The sequence below is a fragment of the Brienomyrus brachyistius genome, chromosome 23 (assembly GCF_023856365.1).
Source record: "Brienomyrus brachyistius isolate T26 chromosome 23, BBRACH_0.4, whole genome shotgun sequence".
In the NCBI taxonomy this organism is placed as follows: domain Eukaryota; kingdom Metazoa; phylum Chordata; class Actinopteri; order Osteoglossiformes; family Mormyridae; genus Brienomyrus; species Brienomyrus brachyistius.
In genome coordinates, this window is record NC_064555.1 from 5,020,843 (window position 1) to 5,043,999 (window position 23,157).

Genomic DNA, 23,157 nt, shown 5'->3' on the forward strand with positions numbered 1-23,157 from the left:
TGTATCAGTATTTATACATTGTTGCATTCCCTGCTGTTTTCTTTCAGTTGTGCAACCGTACTGACCCTAAATAATTTGCCATAGAGAAAGTTGTAAGGCCACAGTTGTAAATAAGAAACATGTTCTTAATCTGTCTTGCCTGGGTAAATAAAGGTAAATGAAAAAAGTAAGAAGCTTGATTTAAAAACGTTACGGTAATTAGAAAGTTGCAGGATGAGACCGTCATGTTGCAGTTGCAGATTATCCAGGAGTGCTTTTTTTAATGCACATTTTAAAATGCGACCTTCTTATTGCGGTGTTACTCGGTACTTCGGTGTGCTGCTTATGCGCGTGTGCGTGTGTGTGTGTGTGTGCATGTATGTGTGTGTGTGTGTGTGTGTGTGTGCATGTGTGTGTGCATGTGTGTGTGTGTGTGTGTGTGTGTGTGTGTGTGTGTGTGTGTGTGTGTGTGTGTGTGTCACCTCCGCAACGTTTCACCCACTTTTTCCTCTGGTTTGCACTAGAAGTCACCTGGGAGGACCAGCAGATAAAAGTGAACGGTAGGGTGCCCTGGCAGGGGGGCCGACAAGCCCAGCTTCCCTCGGGCCTGGGGCAGCCCCTCTGACCCACTGTGTGCCGCCCCCTCGAGCGTCCCCCCTTCAGCTGTCCTCCCCTGTTCTGCTCACATGCCGACCTTCTTCCTCAGAGTTGTTCCTTCTCCTAATCCTTTATTCCTTTGCATTGATGGGCTCTCTGTCACGTCCTTCTGATTAAACCTCCACTGTTTTCATAGCATTGCTCTAGTCACCTCAGTGCTGTCCTTACTGGCCTGTTCGTTAAAACATGACCCACCTACCTGAGTAATATGCAAGGATGGTCATATTCACTTAGCATGCCAGTAATCCTACTAGGAACTAGCACGAAACTGTTCTAATTAAAGTGGTTTATGCAAATGAACACCACGACGTTGCGAAGGAGAATTTCAGTCCCAGCCAAACCTCTCTGCAGGTAAATGTTAGGCCTGCCATCTGCCTGTAGGGGGCAGGTTAGATGCTCACCTGGGGGTGTCTTTGCAGCTGATATCAGAGCTGCTTCGGGGTCCTAATGCAGGGGAGTGAGTATCAGGCACAGGGAAAACCTGAATTTATACATCGCGCTGGGTCAGGCGCTATCGATCGCTACTTTAAAAGCAGGGCTTTCTGCTGCAATGACCCTCTTACGAAAACAGCCTGTCCTGGCCACAGCGCTGTGCCTAACTGGGCATGTCGTGTTATTAAAGTGAGACGCAAGCTCCCAGTGGCATTATGAACTCGCAAATGGGGAGACGGTTTAATTAGAGGAGCGTGTGAGGAATGGATTAGCGCAAGTGAGAAGTAGCACAGGGTGGAGACCAGAAAGAATCAGTGTGGGAAATTGGTTGTGCGGTCACTGGCTTTTTTGTCGGTTTGATCTAGGGCATTAACATATTTCATGGTTTTGTGGTAAACAGCTTGTTTGTCTGGTGTACTATTTTGCATTTTCACAGAAACTAGTAGCAGTTCTCCTCTTAGACCACCGGGTGTCCCCTTTCGGTTGCGCTCTGATGTATTGGTGCAGTGCCTTGCCCCATATCCTCATATTCCTGTGTTCCGTCGCTTCAGCAGCATAGCAGTCAACTTAGTGGATAAACATTTATTCACTTCACAGCTTGTGACATGGATTCATTGATGCCTAATGAAAACCCCAATGAATTCCTGCTCTGTGTGTCCTGTTGATGCTGCCTTCAGGACACACTCAGACGTAATACGATACTGAATTCTGGATTCAGTTCCCCTGTATAGAATGAAGTTAAATTAATACCTTGAACATTAGGAATTTCAGTTAATTACACAGATAGAGGCAGCCGTTTTGGGCCTTTTGCCAAACTGCCCATTGTGATAAGTTGGTTTTCATTAAATAATTAGGAAAAAATGTGAAGGTAAAACCAGAGGAGAAACGTTTGTAATGGTCCATCAAACAATTTTGAAATCTGCCTAGATCAATGTCTGTCTTTCGTTTATAGGCCAGAATAGGACAGGAACTGATTGGTGTAGACCATGAGAGGACAGGAACTGATAGGTATAGGCCGGAATAGGACAGGAACTGATTGGTGTAGACCAGGAGGGGATAGGAACTGATAGGTATAGGCCAGAATAGGACAGGAACTGATTGGTGTAGACCAGGAGAGGATAGGAACTGATTGGTGTAGCTGGCGTTCCATGCTGTTCATTTTTCGTATTTCATTGCTGTGTTTTTTTTTCTTCACTTTTGCTTCTCCATCATAAAAAAACACGTAGAGAGAGAGGAGGTGGAGCCAGAGAATGGAGATGCAGGTAGGCCCTCTCGGGTCCTGTGGTAGTGAGTAGAGCGGGGTGACGGGAGGATAATACGCCCCCAGTGTGATGCTCTGTCTCTGGCAGGTTGACACGGCCTGCAGGGCAGCACCCAGTACAGTGTAGGTCTGGAGCTGGGCCCGGGGGAGCTCAAGGTAGCACAGCCGAGCTGATTAACCAACCCAATTTAGAACAGTAAACACGTCCAGCTGTGTCAATGTTTGCAAATGGCAACTCGCTTCGGATAAAAATACCATCTAAGCAGCTAAATGTACACAGGTGTTTTGTAAATTCCCCCCGAATTTAGTCAAATATAGTAAAATGAGGCTAAACACAAAATACGAGTGAGCAACCTCTTATGAGAAGGATTCTGTGTTTCTCTGTGGTTTTGAGGATTGATACAAAACATGTGAAATTTCCTTGGCGAGAGCCTGAAATGAACAGGAACAGTAGAATTTTTTTTGTGGTACAAACCGGGGTTGCATTCCAGAATGCATTCGTCAGGTATGGTCCAAACCAGGAAATGGAACAGGAGTTGGACTTTAAATCTCCCTGAAATTCGTATTCAGTTCCAATTCGATTCCCCATCGTTTTTTTCCAGTCCCAACTCCAGTTCCTGATTTGGATCGGAATCGATAAGTGCATTCCGGAATGGCCCCCAACCCACGTACAAGCAAACACATCTTCATATCAGCCAGAAAGATTGACGTAAGGGTACAGGGTACAGTTTGCTCGCTGTGCCCTGATTTTTTATGATAATATGGACGTCTTTGCTGGTAAACAGCGCAAGCCATAATTTGTGGCCCAGTGTGTTGGACGTCCACAAACGGGTGGTCATTCCTCTTTTCAACAACAGAAAACGCTGGCATTTCCTGTCTGTCATTCTGGTGCTGGTGATGTTTTTAGGACTGCTAGACGTCTTTCTAGACTTGGACATTAACCAGCCCTTAATTCTACTCAGGGTTACAGGGTGCTTTCATATCAAAAGTTGTTACTTTGGTAAAAGCACACAGAGTCCCTTTGTAACAGTGCGGGTGGGTTAAGTGTGTCGCTTGCTTAACTTTGCATTGGTCCAAAACATAAAAGAAAGGAAATTATTTCTGAGTTTCCTGTGGGGATGTCTTCTGTCCCCATTTTTGCAACAGTTTTGTGAAACGATCCTTTTTGGTGACCAAAAATTGCCGAAGTAGAGAGACAGAGTGGCCGTTGAGTCCTACTGATCTGCTGCATGATTTCTCAATGCCTTCACTCTGGACAAGATCTCAGCTCTGCGAGCAGTGCTGGACCTGTGGTCAGCTCATGTCTGGCTGGATTCTTTGATATCTCTGTGATTATTATGTTTTTAATCTTATAGAATCACCGGTGGCTTACACTGACCTGTGTGTTGTGATGTCAGATGTCAGAGGTCAAATACTGACCATAGAGCTGTAATGCCTGTTAATCCAGGGCAGGGTGAGATCTGCTGGTTGTTTCTCTTACCATTCAGACAGCGTGTTTCACACCCTCAACCTCAAATGAGGTCAAATATAAGTCTCAGATTCAGTCTGAGGGACTCGGTAGAAGGAAGTCCAGCTTTGGCTCCTCCCTCGGGGGTGCGAGCGCTCCGTCCCGACGTAGGTGACCGTCTGGGCACTTTGTCACCATCCTCCTGCTTCTGACCCCCGTCAGGTGCCATGGACGTGGAGGAGCGTGCACGGCAGATGAAGATGAACAAGTACAAGCAGGTTGCTGGTTCTGATTCACGGCTGGAACAGGCAAGTCGGGGCCTCCCCTCGTATAAGGGGGTGTTGAACCACGCGCTTTACGCATTGACGCTGCACATCGCTGGATGGGGCCAGTGACAGTAGTTCTTTGTTAGCACACTGGCAGACTGGGAAATTGCAGTGCATCACCCTCTAAGGATTCTGTAGCCTCCCTGCCTCTTGGGGGCGCTCTCACACTCTGGGCTTTCATTATTTACACTAAGTGTTGCACCACCAATTAATATCGTATCGTATGTATGAACTGATGTCACGTACGTGTTTAATTGTTCAAACAGACTGTTTAATTGGAGGGGCAGCTTTTCTCTCGGCTCTTCATTGTCTTCTTTCCAGTGATGTCATTATTTGCACTGTACTCTGGGGACCCATCAGCCAAAGATGAATTTTTAAAGGTTTTGCTCTTGAGATCTGCACTGGAAATCCTGAAATCCCGAATTTAAACATATATTATCTAGCTGATGCATCCTGCTTGCTGGTGGGGGTTCGGGCCGGTTATATGTAAAGTGTTTTTTGACAATAACAATGACGGCGCTATGAATAAAATTCAATTGAATTGAATTCTAAAGTGAATTCAAATTTTAAAAAGTTGTTAATCAGTTGCTACAAAAAAATTTGTACTTCAGTGTTGCGTATTAAAGTGGCATGTATCTTGCAGAGGGCCGGACGCGATGCTCACCGGGGCTCCGACAATCTCTCCGCCAAGTCGTCGGACAGCGATGTGAGCGATGCGTCCGCCCTGTCAAGGACCAGCAGCGCTTCTCGCTTCAGCAGCGCCAGCTACATGTCCGTCCAGTCTGAGCGACCTCGGGGCAACCGCAAGATCAGGTGGGCTCCCGCATGCACAGCTGCCAGGCTAGTCACGGGCAAACCAGTACACGAGGGTCGGGTCAGACCTCAACGCTGAGGAAGTGTTCGAACTGGGCCTCGTCATTTCTCATGGCCCCAGAGAGGTTCAGGTTTGGCTCTGCTAAGACTACAAATGAAATCTCAGTTTAACGAGCCCCAGCGGTTTGCCCGGGACTGGTACTAGACTGCTGCTTGTGAGTGTTATTTACAATGACTCCTTCTCTCCTAGCATTTCAGCAGGTCTGTGGAGCTTGTGGAGATGTGTATCTCCTCAGTTGCATCCCAGTTTTGCATGTTTGTTGCGATGTCACTTCTGTTTGTGGTAGATCATTCCATTCCTCCCGTGTTGCCATGTTCGGCGTGGTTCTATACGCCCGTCGAGATGCTGTCTGTCTGTGATCCTGTCTGTCTGTGATCCTGTTTCTTCCTCTGTCTTGCATGCCTCTCATTCACACACCCGTGTGTCTTCAGTCGATCCCAAGCCCTGCAGGACAAAAGCCAGTCAAAAGATGGAGATGAGGGTTTGGCTGAGGTGGTCGAGGAGGAAGGCGACAGGACCGATAAAGACGAGGGTGGCAAGGGGGCAGTGACAGGGGAGGGGGGGCAGGTGGAGCCTCAAGACGAGGAGGGTGAAGAAGGGCTTTTACAGAGGAGGTTCTCAGAGAACGACGTCAGGTAAAATCCAGCCCATACCTCCCCAAAACCCTCCCTGTACACTGTGCCCTCATTTACTGAAGTCCTCTCTTAGGAACAGGGAGCCAGCAACCTTTTCTCTGAGTACAGACGCTCCACTACTTAGGAATGTTCAACTTACAAACTTTCAGACATACGAACGAAAACGACTGTAAGTCCAAATTGTGTTCACTGGGCTCCCGTTTCCTGTCCGCAACATCAATTTTAATTAAAAATATATACTGAAGGCCTCGTGTTATATATACTGAAGTCCCATTAGTGCAACATAAAGGATATGATGTGACAATGAGTTTCCAACTCAAATCATTGCAGCGTTTCCTTATTTTTGGCAAAAACTGTGACTGAAGGCCAGTTATGATTCATAAGTTCTTCTCTCTGTCATTGGTGCATAGCTAGTCAGTCTTTATTCATGAAGATGACTGAGTTCAAATTGAAGTGTAACTTTTTAAAAATGATCATTGCCATTTCATTGGACCCTGTAAATGAGTTAAACTCAGATTTTGTGCCTTGCAAACAAAACAGTCCAATGTGCCCTACCCTCCTAGCTGCCCTGCATAGTTCCTTACTCGCACGCTTTGCACTCCCTACTTGCATAAACTCGCCATCACCAATGCAACGCTGATGTGCATCACTGCTTCACTGGTCAACATGTCGGTGGTCTGAGATTTTCATATCTGAGGGCAGCCCCTTCATTTTATCCATTTTATTAGGTACCCTACATCTAGCTAGTACTGGGTAGGACTCACTTTATTAGGTACACCTAGTTAATGCTTGATATGACCCACTTTATTCAGTAACCTAGTTAGTACCATTTAGGACCCACTTTTTCAGGTGCACCTAGCTAGTACTGGATAGGACCAGCTTTGTTAGGTGCACCTATCTAATACTGGATAGGACCAGCTTTGTTAGGTGCATCTATCTAGTACCGAATGTGACTCAATTTTTGCAAGTGCAAGTGCTGAAAGTGTCAATGGGGACCTGTGCTTGCAATTAGCTGATTTGTGTTTGTCTTGATTTGTGGCCGATTTTGAGAACTCTACCGAGATCACACTGTGTTCCCTCACGCCAACGGAAGACTAATCTTCTGTCTGGAGGTTGGCGTCAGTGCCCTGGGGAATGTCTGAATGCCACTGGCTGTCGCAGTGCTTCTTAGGTTAAGTGCAGTAATAGGAAATGAGGTGCATTGATCCACGAGGGAGGCCAGGGCATCGTTTCTGCCTGTGGCGTGTAAGTTGTCAAACTGTTCCGACATCAGTAGGTTTGGCTTTTCTCCTCAGTGAGAGATTCTTCACCCCTACAGCTCTCATGGACAGTAGAAGATGATGCAGAACTGGCTCTTGCATTGATCTTCATCAGTTGCAACCCAATTAGTAGATTCCAGTAAACTTCCTGTGACTTCTATTGTGAAATAGAACTTTGAGGTTTTTAATGGTTTCACATGTTTCTCTTTTTCTCGATGCCTAATTGAACTTTAGTGAATGCAGTCCAGGCGGCATGGTGGTGCAGTGGTTAGGGTGAGGGGGGGCATGGTGGTGCAGTGGTTAGGGTGAGGGGGGGCGGCATGGTGGTGCAGTGGTTAGGGTGAGGGGGGGTGGCATGGTGGTGCAGTGATTAGCACTGTTGCCTCACACCTCTGGGACCCGGGTTCGAGTCTCCGCCTGGGTCACGTGTGTGTGGAGTTTGCATGTTCTCCCCATGTCGTCGTGGGGTTTCCTCCGGGTACTCCGGTTTCCCCCCACAGTCCAAAAACATGCTGAGGCTAATTGGACTTGCTAAATTGCCCGTAGGTGTGCATGTGTGAATGAATGGTGTGTGAGTGTGCCCTGCGATGGGCTGGCCCCCCATCCTGGGTTGTTCCCTGCCTTGTGCCCATTGCTTCCGGGATAGGCTCCGGACCCCCCGCGACCCAGTAGGATAAGCAGTTTAGAAAATGGATGGGTGGATGGATGGATGAATGCAAACCGCTGGTTTGAGAGACAGAGACATCTCTTCCTCATTGGACATGGAAATGCATGTTTTAAACATGCAATAGTCTTTGGCTTGACTTGTTGACTGCCTCTACGTGAGTTGAATTACTGAGGGATTGTCTAGCTGCTGTGTTTATTATGGTTTTCCTGGGAACGGACTGTTAACCTCATGGCTTTAACTCTTAATCTATAGTGTATGAGCGCTTGCCAGTCTGACGCCCACCTGTTTCACTCTCTATTGTGATATTACTGATGGAACCGCAAGATAGCGGTGCCAAAAAGAGGAATGTTTACCTTGCCCCATTCAGAGTCAGATGAACTTTTCCTCACCGTTCAGTGCTGCTGAAGAACAGCACAATGGTCCTTAATGGTCCCAGATAAGCACCTTTTGCTTGGGACTCGTACCTAGACATACAGAGCAGGGCTCAGTCTTGCTTTTTTTTGTTTTCGTATCACTGTGGTTTTGATGAAGACCTTCTCAGCACTATCTTTGGCTATGGTTACCAGCTCTTCTGCTTCAGCAGTGCTTCAGAAAAAAGCAGAGTCACTGTCTTCTGCAGATCTTGGGTCCTGAGAACAAGGTCACAGTGACTGATGGAAGAGGTACCAGGATGAGAGCAAATAATACACCAATAAGATACCATACATAATAAAACCTTTAGCTTAACAATTCCATTTTCCCATGTTGTGTGCAGGCTGTTTAAATGCTGCACACCTTGACCTGAATAGTGGTTTGTAGGTGTCAAAGTGCTGCCCTCATGCAAGCACAGCAATGCCAGAACGTCTAGACCTAGGTGCTTGGGGTAGCCATGCTAGCCAGGCAGAGCATAGCCGCACAGATGCCTGGTCTCCACTCTGTCCAGCAGGCAATCTTTCTCGCCAATTGTGCCCAGCAGGTTGGCTCGAGTCCATGGAGGTGCTTGGCAGCAGACTAGAAATCTTTCCACAGATTCTCAGTAGGACTGGATCAGTATTTTTTTTTACCATACTTTGAAGGACATTTGGTTTGTTATTTCTAAGATCTTCCAGTGAAACCCTGCCCTTCAAATTGCTGGCCTGCAGAAACTCACATTTGATGGTGGGAGAATGGTGCACGTACAATTCTCCCTTTTGTTGAGCTGGGAAACAAGTTTTCCTGCTGTGTTGGAGAATGAAACCCGTAACCTTCTGGTACCACTCAGAATTGCAGCCCACTGTTGTAGTACCACTGGCTCACCTTGATGTTTCTCAGACACGACTGCTCATGATAGTTATCAGATGGCTTCAGTCTCTCCCCACGTATCGGGAATCCCGTCTCCTGAAAAGCGCCACCTGGCCCTAAAAGGGCAGCCATGTCTTTCCTGTCTGTTTTGTGTTGTGTACTTTCACTTAGGGTGAGTAGCATTCCAGTGTTTTGCGTTGGACCCAAGGTCTGCATGTGGAGTTTGCATGTTCTGCCTGTGTTTGTGTAAACATCTTGAGGATATGGAACGCTGGCATGCATTATGTGCTGTGTGCTGTGTGTGGGGGGCTGGCATCCTGTCCAGGGTGCAATTTCCCATTAGATGACCTTGCACAGGAAAGGTGAATATGGATGTCTGTGTTTCTCAGCTGTCTTTCTCCCATATGAATGCGTCTTCCTCACAGCTGCGTCATCACCTCCCACCAATCTGGCATCTCTGCGGTAATGAGTGGGGTGTCAGAGTCACACCTGCCATCTTGGGCCCCCTAACAGGGACCTTATTTCTGTGCAAATGAATCAGTCAGCAGTCCTCCTTGTTAGAGGAGGTCTGTGACAGTAGAGGCCTTCAGCTTGGAGGTGATCACAGTTACCTAACACCTTTTTCTCCTGTGATTTAAAAATAATAAGTGGAACCTATTTTCACCCTGCCTGTCTCCTGGGCATAAGTTCTCATTAGAGTCCGTCTTAAAGGTATGATGTAGGTTTCTACGTTAGCTTCACGTCAGCTGGTTTCACTCCTAGCTGTATGTAAATACTGAGTAACTGGATGGTTCCCCCTTCTTGCTATTGGGGGGGGGGGGGGGGTGCTGGAATGCTCAGTCAAGGAGGTCCATGTTGAAAGGATGCACATTAGTCTGCATGTCCACAGAGTCTCTCGGTCCTGCCTGCATCCCCGCATCCCTGCATCCCTGCACCCCTGCACCATGACCAGCCTATCCTGTAGTCCACGCTCCTTCAGCTGAAATCTCGTATCTTTCCTGCCCCTATCCTCCCCCATCTGTCTCCATATCCCTGTCCTTCTCTTCCTCTGACCCCCCACCCACCCCCTCCTTTATTTTTCCTTTATCCCATCATTGCTGACAGTGACTTTGCATCCAAAATGAAAAACAGGCAGGCGGGTGCGTCTGGGGCCAACATGACGAAGAGCACCAGCATCGGTGGCGACATGTACCGCCTGGAGCGGCATGACGGCAGCCAGTCAGACACGGCGCTGGGCGGCGCAGATGAGGAGGAGAAGAAGAGACGCTCCAGCCTCGGGGCCAAAATCGGGGCGATGGTGGGCCTGTCGCGGAAGAGCCGGAGCACGTCGCAGCTCAGCCAAACAGGTAGGGGGCGGCACAGCTCGAGCTCAGGGTGCACATGGTAGCCTGAAAGGCATGGCGATGGACCTGAAACCAAAGGCACTGGAGAACCCGAGACCAAAGGCGATGGAGAACCTGAGACCAACAGCAGTATAGAACCGATAGACCAATGGTGATGTAGAACATGAAACCAAAGGCACTGGAGAACCCGAGACCAAAGGCGATGGAGAACCTGAGACCAACAGCAGTATAGAACTAATAGACCAATGGTGATGTAGAACATGAAATCATCAGCGATGTAGAACCAAAAACCAAAAGTGGTGTCCAGCATGAGAACAACCGTGGGTTAGAACATGAAACCATCGGTGGAGGAAAACCTGAGGCCAACAGTCGTGTAGAAACTGATATAGATTGTGAGAACGATAGTAGGATCACACTAGAATGCGATGGTGGTGTAGAACCTGAAACCTGTTTGGAAAATTAAACCTGTAGTGTACAACACGACATGTCTCACACTGTAGGTGATGAAATCTGAAATCTCATGTGAAATTTCTGAATTTTTCAATCGACGCCCACCAGTAAGCTGATGTAGTTTACTCAGAGTTCTTAGCATGAAATACATGAAAAACAACCGGAATGAAAGACAGGGAACTATAATGTCAGGAAATGTGTTTTGAGGTTGAAATTAGATGATTAAATGATTATACGCCGTAGTCAGAGCAAGTTTTGCTCTTGTTCTCGTTCGTTATCACTCCTTAAAATCTGATTGCGCGCCGATGCTGTCGGACACATAAGTAGAAGCTGGGTCACCTCAGAAATGTCTGTCCCAGAAAAAGTTCCAGCAGAGCCTGTGAGAGCAGGCTGAGCTGTGGCCTACTTCAGCAGCTTCACCCAGAGGGCCCGGCCAGCCGTCTGCGGAGAGCACAGATCCTCACGCTCAGTCTCATTTAATCGGATTATTCCAGACCTGGAATTCCTCTGGGAAAACGTCTCTTCGGGCAGTCTAGCTACCTTGAGCTGTAGTTACAAGTTTTCTTAGTGTATGAGTTTCCGTTAATATGATCGGAATAAAATGCGAATAAAATGAGTGATGTTGTTAATTAAACAGGAGCACTTTGGGTTAATGATGCTTGACCCCTTAGTGAGTCTGAAAAGCTCCAGAGAAGGACAGTTCAGATCTGGTGATACATCTTGCTCCTGCATGACAGTGCACAGACCCACACAGCCCCACAGGTCAGTGACTTCATCGCACCGTGTCGTTCCAGGCTGGGATTGATGAAGGGCCCATGTTAACATTCACTGAGGGCAAACAGTCATTCGCTCAGTCTTGTGATTCACGTCACAGTTGTATAAATAGCAATGTATGAAATTGCCACGTACCAGGTGTCCAGTTTTAGTGTGCAGTGTTTCATGTTATGTTTACATCACTTTTATCTCCTGTTGTAAACTGAGAGGTTGCTTTAACATGGGCTAGGATCGTTTATACAGACCGCAGCCTAGATGTAGCATCAGGATGTGAGCAGGATCTATACGTGGAAGACAGGAATTTCCATGGGCTGTATGAGCAATTGGGGGGAGAGAATTTAAGCACTAGTGAAGTGACTATAAGGATCTTCATCCCGGGCTGAGAAACCCGCACAGTAAGAAGAACTGCTGCGATTTACAGCAAAACTATGTCATGGTTGTTTGAGAGCTACGTTTGCTCCATTTCCAGGGTAACACTGCAACCTGAATATTAAATTTCTTCTGGAAAGATACACAATTTCATGCTTAGATATCTGGCAGAACCTTTTCTCTAGAGAGGATAATAATAATAGTATAAGTAATAAGTTCATTAAGCAACCAAGAGCATCCATGGTCAATAAATTAGTAAGTCTGTGACGCCCTGTATTGTTAATGTTTGCTGCTCATTGTTTAAACTTAGCATTGTCATTGGAAAGTACATGCTAGGTGGAGAAGCTGATGTACTAGCTGCTCACCAGCCTGCTGCATGTCCGTATAGTCATTTACTCTGACAGATTCCATACCGTAGTCTCCCTGGGACTCTAACCAATCTTCAGGATGTCCGTCTGAAAATGCCGAGCTACTGCAACGATGGATTTCGTGTCACTCACCGACCACCTGACAGCCTTGCATTTAATGTAAACCTGCATTGATATCTCTTTGTGATATCTGCGATCTTCAGGTTGTCGCCTTCAGCTTTGTCAAACTGTTGTATACGTGCTTGACGAGGTCCTCGGGATCTAGGTTATGGGAGGAGAAAGGATGCACACCTGCACAATCGGTCGTGTTAATTAGACCTGCAGTAACTTGGGGTTAGTCATGCTTGAGTAGGCAGTAAATATACTGGTGGATAATTCCTACTCAGCACAGTATGGAAGCTGCCTGTGTTTTGCTGTGATTCTGAGGTGTCAATACGCAAGCGGCTCTATAAGTGACTTTGACCTGAGAATGACCCCGATCTTGGGGTTTGGAGATTTTGAAGCGGACCTTCCTTTTGAATGCTAATAAAATACCTTTAATCACAGCCAGGCCCGCCAGACCATGATCCTGGTGTGTGCTTCAGGTCGCTGGTTCATATCCCAAAGTCGGCAGAGTGATTTCGCCAGAGGACCCCTGTACCAGACCCTTAACCCCCAGTAACTCCCCGGACTGGCTAACTCTGCGTTCTCAAACAAATGTATGTCGCTTTGGAAGAAACGGCTGCTAAAGAAATGAAACGTGAAGGGAAAAAAATTGTAATGTTTCCGGTAACAGATGCGCAGCTTGTGGGAAATTTGCCTGGAAAACATGGGGGCGCTTTTGCATGTTTCTCTGCATCTTCACCACACATATTAATTATGTACGGTCAGTCTTTCCTGAGAAAGTGAAAACCATGGCGTATCCTGCGATGAAAAGAGAGATCAGTGCTGCCGGCGTTAAAAATGCATGGGCACCAAGCTTCCCCGAATTCCACCTTAACTTAACGCACGGAGCAGCGTTCATATACACTCTGCGATGTCAAAGAGCTGTTCGTTAACTGAGTTTGTGCTTTTACTGTACATCTGGATCCTATAACTAGGGCTGGACTGGGATTAAAAACTCCTGGACTTTTGCCCTGCCTACCTATGATAAAATTTGCCTATTGGAGGGCGAGGCTCCCTGGTTTTTGCCAGCTCCCAACCCCAATGGCCCATATGCCAGATGGCCAGCCCTGCCTGACCCATAACCACTTATCCAGTACTGGGTCACGGTGCTCTGAATCCTCACAAAGGTCTGTTAGAATTGCCAGTGTTTTTGTTACGGGAAGGTCCCTGTTCTGCCCCTAAAATATGTTTAAACAGGTGAATTCATCTGAAGCCTTTGGCTTAAGGGCTTTCTGAGTCTGTATATCAGCCTCCATGTCTGCTGGACAACTTCGCTTAACACGGATTTTCTTGTCACTGGTATGTATGTACAAAAAAGTGAACATTAAAGACTCCTGCTTCTGGGAAACGGACGTCCTTAGTCCGAGGATGTCAAAAGAGTTTGATGGTGCAAGCATCTGTAAAACATTTGAAAGCAGTGTTTATACGGCCGGTGGCAGCCGACCCGCCTCGGGGCCCGGCTGCCGTCCATCAGCATGACACTTTGGCTGAAGAACCTTCTCCGATATTCTGGGGTGTGATGCTGCAATTCTTTGCATTGTTCTGCCGGCTGAGCCGGGACGGTGCTAACAGTTATTGTATCAGGTTTATGTGTGTCAAAGTGGGAGAGAAACACCTTTTAGATCAATCAGTCCTTGACTCTGCATTGGCCACGCAGTGGGCAGCCGATGGACTTTCTTGCTCCTCAGCTTACCTGAGATGTAAGTGAGCAGCACCTCTTACTGAAAATCATTTAACTTATAAGCACTTCAGGCTGCCGTGTTGGTTGTTGATTGAGGAATGGGTCCTTTGAAGTCTTTTCAAGAGGAAAAGGTCCAAATGCTTTTTCATTTGATAGCGACTGGCTCTCTAAATACTTCTGCATAATTTTAACCTTGCAAGGTGAAGTGGATCTCCTTTGAGAGGCCCTGCAACCTGGGGAATTGGGCCTACTCCCCTTATATACGCTTCGAAGAAACTCAGAACCTTCTTTCAACCTCACTGTCCTGCTCTGTACTCACATTCCATTCATTATCCGTGTTCCAGAAATATGACTTGAAACGTTAGACTGATTATCTGTAAGGTAGTAGATTTATATATTTCTACATTTTGTTTAATGTCGATGAGAGACCATGGATGACAAACTCCAGCACTCTGCGTGAAGAACTGGCACCTGCAAAACACTACGTGGCCCCAAAAGGTTCAGTCTGCCTCCTTCTTCTTCACTTCCTGTCTCCAGAGTACTAGCTGGCAGTGATAGACCTTTCACTTGAAGACCTTATTCATTTGCTTCCTTGGAGAATGACCCTCCCTTCTTCTGAAAGGATGTGGAACATCGTGCTCCTCTTGGCTGCCCAGTGATGGCAGCGATGGTGGGGTGATCTTTATGAGAGCGGGGGCCTCGTTTCATACGGAATTGTGCCACACAGTCACATATAATTTTCCTATCTGTGGCAGCTCCTCCCCCAGCTGTCAAACTCATCATTCACCTTGAACCACTTAACTTGCCTAACATGCGCTGAAGATCATCATCGTCTCCCCTTTCTTGTCATTATTTTTCAATTATCCTCTTTGTATTGTCCTTGACACCCAAGATGTGCCCAGAAATAGCTTGCAGTCATCGAAAAAAGTCCATAATTACAAATGAGAGAGGAGCTGCTTGACCCATGAAGCCCAACAAAGATGGGTCATCGTACCAATGCCAACGTCACGGCCATGGAACGCACCGGTCTGCACACAGGTCATCATACCGGTGCCAACGTCACGGCCATGGAACGCACCGGTCTGCACACAGGTCATCATACCGGTGCCAACGTCATGGCCACAGAACGCACCGGTCTGCACACAGGTCATCATACCAATGCCAACGTCATGGCCACAGAACGCACCGGTCTGCACACAGGTCATCATACCAATGCCAACGTCATGGCCATGGAACGCACCGGTCTGTTCACAGGTCATCATACCAATGCCAACGTCATGGCCACAGAACGCACCGGTCTGTACACAGGTCATCATACCAATGCCAACGTCATGGCCACAGAACGCACCGGTCTGTACACAGGTCATCATACCAATGCCAACGTCACAGCCATGGAACGCACCGGTCTGCACACAGGTCATCATACCAATGCCAACGTCACAGCCATGGAACGCACCGGTCTGCACACAGGTCATCATACCGGTGCCAACGTCATGGCCACAGAACGCACCGGTCTGTACACAGGTCATCATACCAGTGCCAACGTCACGGCCACAGAACGCACCGGTCTGCACACAGGTCATCATACCAATGCCAACGTCATGGCCACAGAACGCACCGGTCTGCACACAGGTCATCATACCGGTGCCAACGTCACGGCCACAGAACGCACCGGTCTGCACACAGGTCATCGTACCAATGCCAATGTCACAGCCATGGAACGCACCGGTCTGCACACAGGTCATCATACCAATGCCAACGTCATGGCCACGGAACGCACCGGTCTGCACACAGGTGAAAGCATGTGAAATACACTTTGATTATCCTGTTTGATGATGTTATATTTTTAGCTTCTAATACCCCACATCGACTCGTGTCCCACTTACATGAGTAACTTTCCGCTTTGGTTCTTCTGATCTCAGAAGAGAGAGCAAACTGAGACGACGCCTCCGTTTTCTGGTGCTCCGTGGATCCTTATCCCTCCTGTGAAATGCCCGCCTTGATTTCATTTTGATTTGTTCCACCTGCACGATTCATTTTCATTCAGAAAATCAACACACATCTTCTAAAAGTACCTTATTATTCTCTCCTTCTCTGTCATTCTTCAGCGAGACCTGATCAGTACTTTGTGGCTTTTTGGCTGCTGGGGCACGATAGGTGTGGCTGTTGGGACCGTTGCACAAACTGCTTGAAAATGCCACATACATATTTATCAAAGCCATTATGGCAGAAACCTCTACTTCCCTGTGATTATTCATAGAAGTGTCAGATGCTCAATCCCATCCATCCCAGGAACACCCATTTGACCACAGGTGATCCATCACATTCAGACTGGGGATGCTATAAAATCAATTGCAGTGTTTTTGATACTGGCTGTCATAACATCTTTCCAGCTTTTCTTTCTTTCAGTTTATGGTTGACTGTTTGCTGTGACATGAAAAAGAAGGTGGTAGCGTGAAAAGGGGGGCTTTCACTGGTGACAGGGAAATGTAAACTTCTCCACCAGTGCAGGACTTGTTGAAGATCTCTGGTTAGACAGCTGAGTTCACCACAGGAGCTAGAACGGAGGCATATCTCCAGGCAGACCTCCTTGTGGTGGCTGATTGGTTACCAGTTGGCTAAGCACAGTGTGATTGGCTGCTGAGAAGGGAATCGTCGGCCCCAAGAGCCCCACCTATAGCCAATCTCTTTGCTGAGGGGGAGGGGAGTGGGGCAGAGCATGGAGAGGCAGTAGTAAGCAGAGCGCGGTGGAGCCCGGCACAGACACAGAGCGGTAAGACCGCCAGAGTTTGGAGCTGGCCTCTCGGTTGAGTTGACAGCGTTCCGGCTCTGCAAGGTCCCCGGGAGGTTTGGAATGGGCAGGCAGGGACTCGCTGGCACACGCATACATCGCACCCCGAGCCGACACAGCCTGTCTGCCTCTTTCGAGGCACTTGCCGTTTACATTCCCTGTATGAATTCCTTCGACGAGGAAGACGAAGGTAAGAACCCTCCTGTGACCTCCTTCCTCCCAGGGCTCTGGTTAGGGGTGCAGCTATCTGCTGTGCTTTGTGGAGCTATTCCGGTTTGGTGACAGAGGAAGGCAAGAGAATCCTGCGTTGTGTTGCTCTTGGCATGAAATAGCGCATAACGGAAATACCATGTGTTAATGTTTGATGCATAAATATGATCTTCATAGACACAAGACAAGATGCGTGCCTAATTTGTGCTTTTACATAGCAACGTCTAACTGCCACTGTATGGGATTAAGGTGTTGTGTTGGGAGTATGGGACACCAGCAGAGTGTGCTTTGTGGTTAGTGTGTAACACTGGCAGTGTGTGCTATGTTGGCAGTGCGTAAGAGTGGCGGAGTGTGTCATGTGGATAGTGTATAATGCTGGCAGAGTGTTCTGTCTGTGGAGTGTGCAACAGTGACAGAGTGTGCTATGTGGTTAGTGTGTACCCTGGCAGAGTGCACTGTGTAGGGAGTGTGTAACACTGGCAGAGCATGCTGTGTGGTTAGTGTGTAACACTGGCGAGTGCACTGTGTGGTTACAGTGTAACACTGGCAGAGCGTGCTGTGTGGTTTGTGTGTAACACTATGAAATAAACCATTTAAATCTTTTTTTAAAGGTATCTTTTAAAAAGTCATGTTTAATAAAATATAGTAATGAGCAAACACATTATGACCACCCGCCTGGGAAGTAAATGATGTTGACTATCTCGTAAAAGTGGCACATATCAAGCTCTGGGATATATTAGATGGTAACCTAACAAGGTTCTGACAAGGGCCAGATCATTGTGGCCAGACGACTGCGTCAGAGCATCTCTGAAACGGCACGGCTTGCAGAGTGCTCACAGTCAGCCGTGCTCACAGTCAGCCGTGCTCACAGTCAGCCGTGGTGAGTTCCTATTGAGAATGGTCTGAGGAGGGAAAAACATCCCCGACATCGATGCGACGTCAATCCCAAACTCATCAATGTGAGATGTGAATTAGGACTGTCCCACAACAAGGCTCGACTCCCTGTGTGTCGTGACACATTACTTTTGTGATCATCAAAATTATCTGCCATTTATGGCACAGTAGCTCCTCTGTTGGCTCGACCCAGACGGGATAGCCTTCGCTGTTGACTATGAGTGCTGAAGCTTAGCTTACAATCGGATATTTCTTTACTAGATAATCAACATTATTCAATACACAGCGGTTGGTCATAACGGTTTGGGTCATCAGTCTATATAAATCATAGGAGCTTCCAGACTACTGAATGTGGAGTGTGTTGACTGTGAGATTGAGAGTAATAACAGTGAAGAAGCTCATGTTCTGCATGGTAAAGAAACTCTTCCTGTACTGTACTTCCTGGATCCGCTAACCGAGAGCAACAGCAGCTGCTGCAAGCAGGTGGTAGCCAGGTCCAATGGCTGCATTATCAGCTTTCATTAGAACGTCATTGTTGATTTCCTGTCATAACAGAGTAGAAGTTGCTCATTGTGGACCTCCTTCCAAAATGTGTTCATGCATTGAAAAAAGGACCCGGTAAGCAATCTGTCTTTGTAGAAGCTAGTGGAACCAGTTTGGTTCCCAGTGATGCAGTGACTAGGAAGGTCACATGCAAAGGTCACTCAGACGTTTTTACGAAAAATTTCACATTTAATCCCAGACATTTTATTCACTGTTCATTTTCAGTTGTCTGTTAATTATGTGGGGATGGATTTTTAGATCTGGATAAGCTTTTGCAGTTAAACCTCCCTCTCGGTGATAGCTGAGACAAGTGATTTATCCAGTTGAACATGGATGGAGACTCAATGATATAGCCAGGTGAATGTGGGTGGAGCCTCAGTGAGTGATCCAGCTGAATGTGGGTGGAGGCTCAGTGATTTATCCAGCTGAATGTGGGTGGAGACTCAGTGATTTATCCAGCTGAATGTGGGTGGAGACTCAGACGATTTCAGCCACCTCTCCTGTCTCTCAACAGAAGGTGGGAAGAAGTCGCACAGCAACGTGCAGAGGAGCGTGGAGACGGGGCTTGCGGTGGAGATGAGAAACCGCATGACCAGACAGGCCAGCCGTGAGTCCAACGACGGAAGCATGAACAGCTTCAGCTCTGAGGGAAAGTAAGCGTGCCAGTCCACCGCTTTCACATCTCCCCACCCTGCCGCACTACTCCTGGTGGTCTCCGTCCAAGGTACATCTTGTTCATTCTTCTCACTCACAGCCTCATCTTCCCCAACGTGAGGCTTTCATCCGACAGCCAGTTCAGCGACTTCCTGGATGGGTTAGGCCCCGCCCAGATTGTCGGGAGGCAGACACTGGCCACGCCCCCCATGGGTAAGTGCTGAAATTCACAGTTCATAGGACGCAGAAGCTGAGAGCAAATGAAAATGAGATGTCTGCCGGACACTGTTCCCCGCAGGAGACATCCAGATTGGCATTGTGGTGAAGAACGGCATGCTGGAGGTAGAGGTGATCCGGGCTCGGGGGCTTGTGGGGAAGCCTGGGTCCAAGGCACTGCCAGGTGAGTCAGCTGCCTTGTATATGCACTAAGGGATATATGCGTATTATGATTGAGTTATCGCCATACGTATGTAATAAGCATTTGTCTTTGCTCGGAAAATGGGTACCTTCCCTCTAGGAATTTATTCCTGTCTAAGTCAGTGTACTGAGTATACGTGCATGTGTGCATTTTTCTGTCTGTGCTGTTGATATATGGAGTCGCCTGGTGAAATTACCGAGGAGGTGATTCGTGGTAAACGGTGACCCATGTGCTACAGGGCTGTCCAGTGACAGCTAGCTCCTCAGCCACTCCTCACCCATCTCCTCCATGCCTCTCGCACCGCTTACTCTACCCCTCACACATCTTACCCCTCACCCCTCGCATATCTCTTCCCCGCCTCTAACTCCACCCCCACCCCTCCTCTCACCCCGCCCCTCACATATCTCTTCCCCCTCTAACTCTGCCCCACCCCAACCCCTCGCCCCACCCCTTGCATGTCTTCCCTGACCTTTACTCCGCCCCTCACCCCACCCCTCACATATCACTTCCCCGCCTCTAACTCCGCCCCACCCCATCCCACCCCACCCCTCACCCCGCCTCTCACACATCTCTTCCCTGCTCCTCACTTGTATCTCACCCATCTACCCACCGTCTCTGTGCTTGTTTTTCCTCTCACAGCGCCCTACGTTAAAGTGTACCTGATGCTAAACGGAGCCTGTATTGCCAAAAAGAAGACGAAGACAGCGAGAAAAACCCTGGAGCCGCTCTACCAGCAGCAGCTGTCTTTTCAAGAAGGCCCATCAGGGAAAGTCCTGCAGGTATGGCCAGTGCGCCTGATCAGAACCTAAGAGAGCTGCTAATATAGCTATATATAAATCAGTAAATAATCAATCACCTGAACATGATGGACATGCAATGCTGTATGTGTTATAAATGTAAATACAACACCTTCCTCTGTTTTTCTTGACAGATAATTGTGTGGGGAGACTATGGACGCATGGACCATAAATCATTCATGGGAGCCGTCCAGATACTTTTAGATGATTTAGACCTGTCCAACATGGTGATTGGCTGGTTCAAACTCTTCCCCCCGTCGTCTTTGGTGGATTCGACGCTGGCACCTTTAACCCGGGGTGCCTCCCAGACGTCCCTGGACAGCTCGTTGGCGCCAGTTGCCAGGTCATAGCAGTGCGAGGACGGGTAGAGCGTTAGCGGCTAGCAGCATGGGAGCGGGCGGCCCGCCGCTGTGTCACACTGCATGCTCCACGTCATGTCTTCTGAGCTTGTTTCTAGGGACGCTGGGGTGTCTTCGGTGAACATGGAGCTCTGAGCGTCCTTACAGCGAGTAGCAGGCTGCAAGGGGCCCGGACCAGAGTGAAGTTTCATCACAATCTCAAGCCATGGAGAAAAATAGCATAAAATACTGCTGAGAAGTGACTCTACAGATGATCTTTTTTGAACAAAAGCAAGCAGTTGTTTGTGTTTTTCGTTTTTGTTTTTTTGTCTGTTTCCTTTTTGTCTGCGTCCACGCTGTACCCAGTGGGGGGAGGGGGGTGATTGTGTTTCTTACCAGATGCTTGGTGATGCCATGCCAATAAACGACCAACAGCGGGCCAACGGCAGACTGCCAAGTTAGGAAGGAGAGGCAGAGGCCCGTTACCTCCAAACACACGCACACGAGCTCAATGAAGAGCGCTGCTAGGGCATCCGACTCGGCGCTGAAGTCACCCTCTGATCTCAGTTTCTGTGTTCGAAAAGGACCTTTTTTTGCATGGACACAAATTTACTGAAGCTGAAAAAAAAAATATTTTCTTGAAGCTGCAACTTGCAGAAAAAGGAAACAAAGATCAGCCATTTTCAACCGTTTATATTGTTTTTAAAGATGAATTTGACTAGTGCATGGTTTTCACGGCAGCGGGGTGAGGGACCGCGTCAGTCGCCCTAGCGGTCGTTCGTTAGTCTGTATTTTTACAGGCGATCCTCTAAGGGAATCTGCAGGAAAACTTCTTAGGTTGTATTCAAGAAAAAAAAAGTACTTGTTCATGTGACAAAGAGAAGATGAAAATAAATGTAACGTATTTATTTCACTGTAAAGGTGCAAGCCTTATGACCACAAACACTATTGTGCAAATTGTACACCCTGCCCCAACCCTGGGTGCCCCCCCCCCCCCAGACTCTCTGGCTCCCTCTATCAATTTCCCCCAGATACGCAGAGATCTGTCAGGGCTGTATGTTATATCACACCTCTCTGTTACGACTTTTTTTAAATGGGCTTTGTTTCGTTTAACAAGCATGTTGAAATGTTTTCTGTTCTTTTCTTTGAAATTCGCCTTGGGCTCCCTAAGAGTAAATCCGCATGTTTTGATAGAGGGGATATTTTGCATTGTTACAGTTTGGTGTACAGTGCATGTAAGCTACATCACTCCTTCACCTTGAATTAAATTCTGCAGAAAATCAGTGGCTCATGGTTTGTGGGCAAACAGTTCAGACACCCAAGGAAATGTTTTAACTCTATGTTTGATATCATGATATCATTTACAGCGTGACATGCCATGACTTCATTTGACAATTATACATCACGATTTCATTTCACCTGCATGTAGCATGATTTACAATATTGTATCATGATTTAATTTTACCTGCACATGTCATGATTCTACCATAATGCATTACGATTTCAATTCAGTTCCATGTGTAATGATTTCTCCACAATGCATCATGATTTCATTTCACCTGCATGTTTAATGATTTACCCATAGTGCATCATGATTTCATCTCCATACCTCGTGATTTTCCCATAATGCATCCTGATTTAATTTCACCTCCATGTATCATGATATCATTCTGGTCTAAAACAGATAAGTAAAAGAGAAGCGTTTTGTCCTTTTACCCAAGTCAGCCTGAAGAGCTGTGGCTTGCAGTTATGGTAAAACAGGTCTTGAAAGAGACATCAGCTCCATCTGGTGGCAGGTTGAGGTGAAACCCTCCATAACAGGAGGGAATGCAGTGTCTCGTGCCGCTCAGACTGACGCCATACATCTGACTTCAAAACAGGAAACTGCTACAAAACATTTACTTCAAGTTCCTTATTTTAAAAATAAATTTTATTTGCTATTTATTTATTTTTCAGAAAAACCACTACATAATGAAATGTATTTATTAAAGCTTTCCTTAAATGGGAAATACAAACACCGAAAAAGATAAAGCATTTTAAATAAAACAGAGACGTTGTTTTACTTTATTGAAAAATAAAATCAGTTATGGCTTGGGGAAGCACACTGCAAACTTTGTTCTTCTAAAAATAATGTTGTTGTCTGGAACTGTGCACATCAACTGACGTTCTCAGTGTGATTTGGTGATGAACTGCATTTTTCCCTATTGGGATATGAATCATGACTCAAGAGAAAATGGAAGTGTTATTTGCCATTTCAAACGCCTTTTTGTAGCACAAATGTGTTCCCGCCAAGGCCATGTCTACAGTATGTCTGAATAAAAAATATTCATGTACGTTATTTTTCAAATTCAAATAAAAATCGAAATATAACAGAAACTGCCTTCTGTCCCAGGCTACCTCCCGCTACCACCCTGTACTGGATAAACGATTGTTAATATTGTCAGGGTTGCCAACTTTGGTCAGCTGGCTGGCATACGATTTTCAATTCGAGAGAAGTCTGTGCACTCATTTACATGTTTCATTACCTTGCAGGTAATGTGTATGGTTTGCAAACTACCCCAGCAGTTTTGATGTAATTATAGGCTT

At 47.1% G+C, this 23,157-nt stretch overlaps 2 protein-coding genes across 11 annotated transcripts in view; both read left to right on the top strand.

The window, feature by feature from the left end:
* rims2b (regulating synaptic membrane exocytosis 2b) overlaps nucleotides 1-22,947 on the top strand; it is a 74,982-nt gene extending 52,035 nt beyond the window's left edge. For 4 of the 6 annotated variants that reach the window (XM_048993370.1, XM_048993371.1, XM_048993372.1 and 1 more), the window contains 8 exons: nucleotides 3,999-4,084; nucleotides 4,746-4,915; nucleotides 9,902-10,143; nucleotides 18,879-19,017; nucleotides 19,119-19,231; nucleotides 19,317-19,418; nucleotides 20,076-20,215; nucleotides 20,368-22,947. In XM_048993370.1, coding sequence (XP_048849327.1) covers nucleotides 3,999-4,084; nucleotides 4,746-4,915; nucleotides 9,902-10,143; nucleotides 18,879-19,017; nucleotides 19,119-19,231; nucleotides 19,317-19,418; nucleotides 20,076-20,215; nucleotides 20,368-20,583 — 1,208 coding nt within the window. In that variant the 3' untranslated portion in view covers nucleotides 20,584-22,947. Of the gene's footprint in view, nucleotides 1-3,998; nucleotides 4,085-4,745; nucleotides 4,916-9,901; nucleotides 10,144-16,645; nucleotides 16,908-18,878; nucleotides 19,018-19,118; nucleotides 19,232-19,316; nucleotides 19,419-20,075; nucleotides 20,216-20,367 lie in introns of those variants that run through there. The other 2 variants (XM_048993374.1, XM_048993375.1) reach the window with 2 other exon arrangements.
* LOC125719003 (uncharacterized) lies at nucleotides 14,907-15,787 on the top strand. 5 transcript variants are annotated; one of them, XM_048993384.1, is made up of 2 exons: nucleotides 14,907-15,558; nucleotides 15,721-15,787. In XM_048993384.1, the coding sequence occupies exons 1-2, from the start codon at nucleotides 14,907-14,909 to the stop codon at nucleotides 15,732-15,734; spliced, it is 666 nt and encodes a 221-aa protein (XP_048849341.1). In that variant the 3' UTR covers nucleotides 15,735-15,787. The 5 variants fall into 5 exon arrangements, with proteins under 5 accessions (XP_048849341.1, XP_048849339.1, XP_048849338.1 ...); XM_048993382.1 differs by having other exon boundaries at nucleotides 14,907-15,234; nucleotides 15,343-15,734; XM_048993381.1 differs by having other exon boundaries at nucleotides 14,907-15,180; nucleotides 15,235-15,734.
* Nucleotides 22,948-23,157: the final 210 nt, after the last annotated feature.

What these genes read in the sequence shown, in the direction of transcription:
- LOC125719003 (XM_048993381.1), top strand. Translation starts at nt 14,907, where the DNA reads ATGGGTCATCGTACCAATGCCAACGTCACGGCCATGGAACGCACCGGT. An exon ending in ACGCACCGGTCTGTTCACAG is followed by an intron (nt 15,181 to 15,234) that starts GTCATCATACCA and finishes GTCTGTACACAG; the next exon opens with GTCATCATACCAATGCCAAC.